At 39.7% G+C, this 10,374-nt stretch overlaps 1 protein-coding gene across 1 annotated transcript; it reads right to left on the minus strand.

Annotated features, from left to right (window-relative positions):
• Window positions 1-575: 575 nt before the first annotated feature.
• Window positions 576-7,842, minus strand: LOC306924406 (uncharacterized protein; the record flags this gene model as incomplete). The annotated part of the gene is made up of 9 exons (XM_079502901.1): window positions 576-948; window positions 1,403-1,453; window positions 1,659-1,715; window positions 2,656-2,730; window positions 4,183-4,257; window positions 4,408-4,505; window positions 6,037-6,052; window positions 6,204-6,386; window positions 7,749-7,842. 8 exons carry the CDS (start codon window positions 7,840-7,842, stop codon window positions 1,425-1,427), a joined length of 627 nt encoding a protein of 208 aa, XP_079359027.1. The 3' UTR covers window positions 576-948; window positions 1,403-1,424.
• Between the last annotated feature and the right edge of the window lie 2,532 nt (window positions 7,843-10,374).

The following is a 10,374-nucleotide window of genomic DNA, read 5'->3' on the forward strand; positions in this document are numbered from 1 at the left end:
ATTTGTCACGACAAGAGTTGGCTTTGTACGACGCTTATAAGGTCTTTAAATAAATAAGTTTCGAAATATCTATGTGGAAAATGCATTGGGAATTATTTCCTGGGCCTGGCGTCGTCATGAAAGGGGGCGGGACTGCGACGCCCTATCATCAGAGTCTGGTTTTCCTAGTAAAAACTATCCATATCCAATAAAGCTATTTGTTATTGACTTCTCAGTGGCCAATACCACCAAATCCCTCTGTCATCGGACAGAGATATTTTTCTGGATGAAATCTACATGTCTTCTAAAATTATATATAATATGCCTCCCCCATCTGAAAATATGTTGTTCCAGGAACACCCCAGAAGCAAAGATTTGAGTTAAAATGTTCACTCTGTAACAATATATATTTGAGGCACATTTTCACGATTTTTCAAAAATAGCAGACCTACAAGTTCATAGCGTGGCACTCGGTGCCGCACTATGAGCATGTAGATCTGCTATTTTTCAATAGCTAAAGTATAACATAATGCTTAAAACACAAAGGGGTTTTCTTGTGTTTTACAACACACTGGCACATTGCTTGCCTCGTGAGTTATTGTCATACTATAATGAAGGGCTGTCAGACACTAATTATTAATTGGGTGGGAAAGACACATCTCTGAGCCGAGCCGACCCCAATCCCGGTCTAGATCTGGACCTGTCACCCTCCCCATTATGGTAGATATATCCAATTGCAAGATTACTTATAATCAACTGAAGGGCTGTTGCATTCAACTGTATCTGTGCAGTAATATTGTACATTATATATTATCAGCAGTAAACATTATTATTACGAAGTCATCAGCTCGGTTTTAAGGCAAGGAAGGAGGAAACAAGGCGTCCCTGTGTCACAGAGAGCTGCTGTACTTCATCACCATCATGTATAACCATGTTCTCCATGAAGACATCTTCATTTACCATCCTGGTCTGGAACAAAACAACAACATATAACTTTAAAATAATGATGGGAGATTAATCGGCAAACACATCGGTATCGGCCGATTTGACTTGTTTTAGATGAATCGGCATCGGTTTGATTAATCAATCAGACCGATTAATTAATCGGTCCGATTAATCGGTCTGTCTTTACAGATAAACGAGCCCAAAGTAACAGCTTGAACAGATCTACAAGCTCACAATATTAAATATAAAGGTATTTAAGTTAAATCTGACTTGCCTAAGCATGCAGTGCAGACACCCTGTTACATGTATTTTTCAGAATGGGCAAAATTATTATACTTTATGACCCATTCATATATCTATGGGTGTAGCAACATTAGACCTGCAGCTGTAAGTACAAGTAAGTACAGAAAGAAAGAAAGAAAGAAAGAAAGAAACAAACAAACAAACAAACAAAGAAAGAAAGTAAAGAAAATTTTACCAAGTGATGTTCCAGGTTTGACCTAAATGGTGTCTTCAGTTTTCTCTGGAGCTGCCGATTCAGTGAATAGAAATAATTAAGTTACACAGAAAAATGTCAACAGACATTATGAGTACTGTATTTGAATTCACAATATAAATCTGTGTTCGTTCCAAGGCTAGTGGCACACTATACCTCATTACATTACAATGCAACAGATGCATTATTGAGGTGAAACTCCTATCATATTGTGATTTGTGAAGTACATTTCTCCTACCTTTCTTCTGCTGGACTTTGTTTTGGTAGTTAACCTGGGCATAGGTCACATCTGGCTCTACAACACAACACACAAGTCAGAGCCTTAGTACAGTGTTGTACAGTGTACAGTGTTGGAAAGTAACTAAAGTGGTCTATTGCTTAAAGTAATATTATTACCTTTTTCCAGTAACTAGTAATATAACTCATTACTTTCTATATATTCAGTAATATACTACCGGTATTGCTAATATATGTTACTATTTTCCAAAAGTAACTCGTTCCTGTTTTCACGAGCCTTGGTGGTACTGTGGGGCTTGAGTGTTCATTTACGATGGTAGACTGGGTTGGGATGGAGTTGATTTGCAGGCTGCTGATCCGGTCTTGCCATGTTTTACTATTTAAAAAAAAAAACCTTTTAAAATAGTTCAAATAGCCGATCTACAAGCTCACAATGTCTCGATGTAGATCGGCTAGTTGAACTATTTTTAAATGTTTTTCAAAATTGTAAAAAATGGCAAATACGTTTAGGGATAAGGGTGGCGCAAGATGGAGCCCCATAGACTCCAGAGTGGATACAGAAACTTTGCGCACTTTGGGCTATATCTTGCGCCACCCCTTAACCCTTATCCCTAAACGTATTTGCCATTTTTTACTATTTTAAAAAACCTTTTAAAATAGTTCAAATAGCTGATCTACAAGCTCACAACATGTAGATGTAGATCGGCTAGTTGAACTATTTTAAAATGATTTTCAAAATAGTCAAAACAAAAATGCAAATAAGTTTAGGGATAAGGGATAAAGGTGGTTGCACACCGGCCGCGTTTTTCGGAAAACCGATGGAGAAACGTCGCTAAAATCCGAATTCGCATCCGATTCGCGCCCGGTGTGTGGAGACCTTAAGGGTGGCGCAAGATGGAGCCCTTTGTCTGTATGTGTGAATTATGGGATGCGGAAGGGTGGGCCTTAAACCGTCCAGAACAAAGTGGGTAGTGTGAGACTGTATTTTGCTTGCTCACCAGTCTTTTCCTTGTTCATATATTTGAGATCAAGCCGTGAATATGTCGCATCATTGGACTCAGCTGCAGTTTTGCCTGAAAGACATAATCACAAACAGCCATAAATTTCTGATTAAAATCATCTACACACTGAATAGTCTATGTGCAATTATGTAGACTAGTACTAGTAACTAAAGTGGTCTATTACTTAAAGTAATATTATTACCTTTTTCCAGTAACTAGTAATATAACTCATTACTTTCTATATATTCAGTAATATACTACCGGTATTGCTAATATATGTTACTATTTTCTTTCTTTTCTTCCCACTTCAATTATCCTACTGAACAACCGCCACATAGTTCATACTTCTTAGTGGGGAAGGGACTTATCGACCTTCATCAGTTATTTATTGCACTTATACCTGTGATACTATAAACTGTGAATACTCTAGTACTGTATTTATATACCTTCTCTGATAGCATTTTTGCACGGATCTCTTGTGATACTCTGATACTGTACTTGTACATTGCTGCTATTGTGTATTGTCTATTGTGTATTGTCTGTCTGTCTTAAAAAGCGTTACGTACTACTGCACTTTTGCCCAAGACAAATTTCCCCTCGTGGGACAATAAAGTATATCTCATCTCATCAGTAGAAGCTCCCCTCTTTTAACCCATTCTGGGCGGGAACCCCTTTTGGTGTTTTAAGCATTATGTTATACTTTAGTTATTGAAAAATAGCAGATCTACAAGCTCATAGCGCGGCACCGAGTGCCGCGCTACGAGCTTGTAGGTCTGCTATTTTTTAAAAATCGTTAAAATGTGGCGCAAATCTTTGAATATATATTCTTTCACATCGAACGTTTTTCTTTGCTTCTGGGAGGGTCCCTGGAACAACATAATTTCAGATGGGGGTCGGTGGCAAATTACATATCATTTTTGGGGTCCTTTTTTAATATTGAGAACAACTGTTATAGAAACATGAGGTTTTTCTGAAAATTGTCATGATTTAGGAGACATTTTTTTAATTTCGACGTCAGGTCTAATTGGGTTCCACAATTAAATAGGCATCATGAAGTGCATTATGTTACTGTAACATTTTAAGACCTCGAAAGCCTTTGATTGCTTCATCATTTAGGTGTTGGTGCCACCATCTGGCGGACTTGATCACTGCACTCATAGGAAGACTACTTGCAATTTTCAAATGCTTCCATCATACAGTCTGGAAGCTCTGAACATAAGCGAGCGATACATGCGGAAGTGAAAATCATCTAAGCATATATAGTTTGCTGCTTAGCAGAAATGGATGTTAAACAAAATAAATGTAAAGATATTTTAAAATGTATTTTTGTGAAACGGAAATGCCAGCTCCCTTGCTCGGATTTCAGGAGGTGTAGTTCCAGACTCTATATAGCATTCAGAGATTGTGGAATAGTTATGTGGCTATGTTGTGACTACTTACGCATGCATTATTATTCTAATGTGTATTAATGGCAACATCACACAGCCATTGATGCACGACCAGTGTGAGTGTCTATTTGCTCACCATTCTTTTCCTTGTCCATATCTTTGAGTTCAATCTCTGAATAAATGGCGACAGAGGACTCTGCTGCAGGTTCATCTGAAATAGACCACCATAGACATCCATACATTACTGCTTCACATCACATGATTGATTGATGTAACATTCTCAATTTGCAGAGATATCAGTTTTGGGGCTGATGATTAGCTGATTTGTGAATGGTTGATTGTGATTGGTTGAAAGGCTGACCGTGCGGAAGTGGGGTGTGCCCATCATCTGCATCTGCTCTCTGGTTGGTCGTCCGGTCTGCTGCTGAGTTCTGATTGGTTCCCCGGGACTTAGTGGATCTATTTCAAGACACGCACACACGCACACACACACACACACACACTTGGTCATTTTTTAAATTAGCTCCTCACCACTTGCCCTACACACTTCCACTCGGTTTGAGCATAGATATATAAATAATAGAGAGGCAATGCAATAAAAGTGGATGGGAGGGGAATTCCGGTGCCATCTCTATTATTTTTGAGTGGTGTAAACCACTCCTACAACTGGCTTTTGTTGAGTGGTGTAAACCACTCCTACAACTGGCTTTTGTGTGCATAAAAAAATGACCATGGTTGCTATGTTCAAAATAATTTCTGACGTAATTAAATCACACCCGGGTGAACTGGATGACCGTAGCAACCGTGGTCATTTTCTCTGCGCAAAAAAAGCCAGTTGTGAAATCACATCCGGGTGTGATACATACATTTATCAAAAATGATAGCTTTTTTTACTTAACATATTTTGTGTGATTTCATTACGTCAGACATTACGTCAGACCACAGCTGATCATGCTATATAAAACCTTACACCACTCAGTTCACACGGGTGTGATTTTTATATCTATGCTCAAGCCAAGTGGAAGTGTGTAGGACGAGTGGCGAGGAGGTAGTTTAAAAAAGGGGGCATGTGTGGCCAGGGCGGCAGTGGCTCAGGGGTAGATTCACCGGATGGCAACCGCAAGGTTCCCAGTTCATGGCTTGAACTCACATATATGAACAAGGAAAAGACTGGTGAGCAAGCAAAATACAGTCTTCCCCTAATAAGCCTATCTCACAGAATTTCCCCGCCCCCCTTAATACGCCCCCTTTCGGGGTTAGTGGTGATAGCGTGACGTCACTCCATAGACGCTTCATGTTAACAGAGGTAATTTAAGAAGTCTACAACTTTTGTTTTCTCAAGGTAAGGTTTGTTCTATCTGTTCGAGCTGATTTACCATATTGTTTGCTTCATAATAATATTGGTCTGTCACATTTTTACATTAGAAAATGTACTTAGATTCTCCAGAGAAAAAAACGTGTAAATGCTCATGTTAAAGTCACCACTATTTACCGGAAGTGGGCGTGAAAAACGGGCTGTGAGATAGGCCTATTGCTTCCGATGTGCAGGTTGGTGCCTTGCATGGTTTCCGCCGCCATTGGTGTGTAAATGTGTGAATGTAATGCACAATCTCTGTAAAGCGCCTTGAATAAAGGCGCTATATGTAAATGCACTATTTACGCACACACACACACACACACACACACACACACACACACACACACACACACACACACACACACACACACACACACACACACACACACACACACACACACACACACACACACACACACACACACACATATCGAAATCTCAATGAGCTATGTTAAAAATGTGTGTCTACAAATACATTCATAGGCCTGTCAAAATATTAGTTATATATTGCACATTTTAAACCAGCTGAAGTTGAAAGTTGCTAAGAGCAATTCAAAGTCTAGTGCTGTAGGAGGCGCTATCGTGCAAGCACAGATGACACAAAGCAGTCAGTGTAAACAGAGCTGTACCTACCTGGCACAACATGGACCTGTAATAAAAGAGTCAAACATGTTAAATAGTGTTTTACACTGTAAGACAGTCATCTGCTGTTCAGTAACACAATGTACTGTTGGAGGATACTTCCCCTGCATCATTGTTTTCCTTCTCTAATCTCTATATTAAAATTGTCTGTTTCTCACCTTTAGATGTTCTGTATCGACACAGCAGGATCAGCAGGATGGTCAGTAGAATTACAGCAACAAGTCCTACAATCGGCCACAACCACACTGGAGATCCCTGTTCCTCAGGTGGTGCAGTTACTGAAGGTGGAGCAGATCCACTCACTGACGGTGGAGGTTGTTCGGTCACTGTAGGTTGAGCCACTGTGATGGCAGTAAAAAATTAAATAGCATTTGTAGCCTACGGTTTACAGTTTACATTTTAGGCATTAATAGCAGACGCTCTTAATCCAGAGCGATTTACACTAAGCAAGAACATCAAAACATAAAAAATAGTCATCATGAATCATACTTAAGCTTAAGAACCTAACAGTGGAATATCTATCCAAGGAAACTATAAGTGTATATGCCTACACTATAGAGTGCTATGTATACATAAAGTGCTATTTAAGTTGCATACATTGAGCCTATGCATATACGCCTGTAGGAGGTCGAGGCCAGGGCAAGCCTACAACCACACATTGTGATGGGACAAATACAAATTGTAATAGGCTAAAGGATAAAACTGGATAGTGTAGCTACACTAGGTCTCAAAAGATAGTGATTTATTTTATTTTATAATCCTGGGCGACCGCTGTCAGAGTAATAGTTTACAAACAAAGCTTGTTTATAGATAAAAGAGAGAAGGATCCGGGCACACAAAGTTAAAAAATGCCTTTATTAAATTAAAAAGGCAACTGCCAACAATACACAAGCAAAAGCTAAGCACCAAATATTCAACAGAAGGAAAATAACACTTCTGTTGAATATTTGGTGCTTTAGCTTTTGCTTGTGTATTCCTCTGGCTGTCACACACATGTGTGGCGTCAGCTGTTGATTGAGTGCCTAATGGCATGTCCATGTTATTACGGCTGTATATTAACCAATGGTTAATTATCTCATTGCAAAGCTGTTGCTATATAATGAGTATGTTTGATGTTGTATTTCATTCTTGCCCTGATGAAGACCTGTTAGGTCGAAAGATGTTTGGCAGTTGCTTTTTTAATTTAATAAAGGCGTTCCTCATTTTTTTACTTTGTGTGCCCGGATCCTTCTCTTTTTATCTATGTCTTGATGCCGTTTTTTTTTATCTATCACATTTTGCTATCTCCATTGAGCACCTGGTAAGTTCCTCTTTTTTCTCTACAAAGCTTGTTTATACTGTAAATGGTAAAATGGTAAATGGTGCATTTATATAGCGCCTTTATCCAAGGCGCTTTACATAGATTGTGCATTACATTCACCCATTCATACACCGATTGCGGCGGAAGCCATGCAAGGTACCAACCAGCACATCGGGAGCAATTTGGGGTTCAGTGTCTTGCCCAATGACACTTCGACATGTAGACAGGAGGAGCCGGGATTCGAACCGCCGACCCATGGATCATTGGGCGACCTGCTCTACCTCCTGAGCCACAGTCGCCCCTACTGTAGTAGCCAAAGAAAAGTAGTACATTAGGTACTAGGTAGGTACATTTCCTTATTGTTTAATTTCTATTATAATAGAAATTGTAAATTCACACTCACATGTCACTGCCATCCAGCTCTGTGGTGACCATAGTCCAGATTGTCTACACTCGTAGAATCCCTCATCAGACGTAGACACAGCAGGTATGATCATCTCGTCACTGGGTCCATCTTGGACCAGTTTTTCATTTCTATAGAATTCCACGTTGGAGGTAGATGAGTATCTTCTGTTAACACATTGTAGAGTGACAGAATGTCCCTCAGTCACAGGGAGAACAGGACTCACCAGGATGACAGCACCACCTGTAAAATAATTAACAAGACAAAAATAAGAAAGGGGGGAAAAAAGAAAAGGATGTTGTCACATAATCACACCCGTGTGAAGTGAGGGGCGCTAATATATTAAAGTCTAACTCATGTTGATTAGGTGATGTAATGGTGATGTAAAACAAACGGTGCAAACACAAACATTAAACGCCATTAACAATAAAGAGACATTATGACGTCAAATGAGTTTACAAAACAAACATTGAACTATTAAGACAAAAAATCACACCCGTGTGAACTGAGTGGTGTAAGGTCTTATTTAGCCTGTCTGACGTAATGAAATCATGTCTGACGTAATGAAATCACACCCGGGTGAACAGGGTGAACATAGCAACCATGCTCATTTTTTCTGCACTAACAAAGCCAGTTGTGTCTGACGTAATGAAATCACACCCGGGTGAACAGGGTGAACATAGCAACCATGCTCATTTTTTCTGCACTAACAAAGCCAGTTGTAGGAGTGGTTTACACCACTCAACAAAGCCAGTTGTAGGAGTGGTTTACACCACTCAAAAATAAATCTGTGTACAGTACAAAAACAATTGTACAAAGCTGGCTGTCAAACATACTGATATGAAGGTTATTTCTCCTCATCATTTAATATTACCACAGCGTCAAAATGTCAGTTCGGATACCGGGACTACACAGCTTTCAAATTTGGAATTGCATTACAGAACGTATTTGTTTTGTCTTATTTTAAAGTATTGTAGGTATTTGCAGCAACCACCATATTTTGTGAAAAATGAAGACAGGACCGCCAAATATTTGAAACTTTCCACGATTCTGCCTGTAATCATATGCCCATAAGAGGGATACCAGGTTGAATGTGGTCCCCCCCCCCCGGATATAGGACATTAAATGAATGTAACCAAGTCCTAAAGCAGAGGTGGAGGTGACTGTCTGTAATATGAGTTGATGAAATACTGCAGTATTGAGAACAACGTCTTTATTTACAAAATATAATGGCGATTTCTTATTTACTATAGTCCTACTAGACCCCAAGAAATTACATCTGGCCACCAAAGATCACAGGATCTACTGAATGTGAAGGTAGCCTACTGGGGGGAAGCCACACTGTGTGTCATAGACTCAATATGTCAGTTTGACACATTCAGTAGATCCCGTGATCTTTTGTGGTCAAATATAATTTTTTGGGGTCTAGTAGGACAATAGTAAATAACAAAAAAAGAAATCGCTATAAAATTTGGTAAAAATATACATATTTAGCCCAATGTTCGAATGCCCCCGCCCCCCTGTCAAAAACAGCTAAAATCCCTAAAACGAACGAAAGCAGCAAATGAAAAACAATTAACCCTCGTCTTTTACTTTCTCTAATAACAACATAAAACATGAACCTTGGTTGAAAAAAACTAAAGTTGTCCTTTAAGTATAGTGAATGAAGAAACTGGACTCACTGTGTACTGTGATGTTGACAGCATTGCTGTACTCTCCCGATCCAGACTCACACCAGTACACTCCAGTCTGGAGGTTATACTGGCCAACATCCCATGTATATCTGGTCATTGGCTCATGGCTCACTTTAAATTCACCAGTAGCGTTACTCTTCACTCTCCAGGCAGTATGTTGTCCCTCACAGCTCAGTGAGACAGACTCATGGGTGAAGTGCTGTGTTTTGTTAGAACTCACTGTGAGAGAAGCTGAAGAATGACGATCTGAAACGAAACACATAATAAGAGGTCAAATATAGAGCAGAGATTTAATGACATAGTAAATCTAAGTGACAGAATGGAAGAGTACAAAAGTACAAAAATAGACTACACACACAAAAAAACAGCAGATGTACAGAAGAGAGCCATCGGATCCGAATGCCATCAGTGCATTGAAAGGGACAAAACACGTTTAATCAGAGCATTCAGTGCTCCAGTAGACGCATCTACTGACCTACTGCAACCGCCTCCAGCGTGGAACGTTATATTGTGACGTTTTGGAGAAATATAGGCTGTATTCTGCGTTGAGCACTGCTACTGTTAATCACTAACACTAAATCTAACCCTAACTCTAAACCTAACCTCAGTCTTAACCAGCCACGTAAGTCCCCTAACATATCAGTTTTAACCGGCCACGTAAGTCCCCTAACATATCAGTCTTAACCAGCCACGTAAGTCCCCTAACATATCAGTCTTAACCAGCCACGTAAGTCCCCTAACATATCAGTCTTAACCGGCCATGTAAGTCCCCTAACCTCATATCAGTTTTAACGAGCCAGGTAAGTCCCCTAACCTCATATCAGTTTTAACCGGTCTTACGCGCATCGTCACTGGTAGGTGTGATCAAACGCACAGAAAGCAGCCTACTGGGATCTGGTAGGTCAGTAGATGCGTCTATACTGGAGCATTCA

This window comes from Electrona antarctica (genome assembly GCF_951216825.1).
Source record: "Electrona antarctica genome assembly, chromosome: 6".
Taxonomy (NCBI): Eukaryota; Metazoa; Chordata; class Actinopteri; order Myctophiformes; family Myctophidae; genus Electrona; species Electrona antarctica.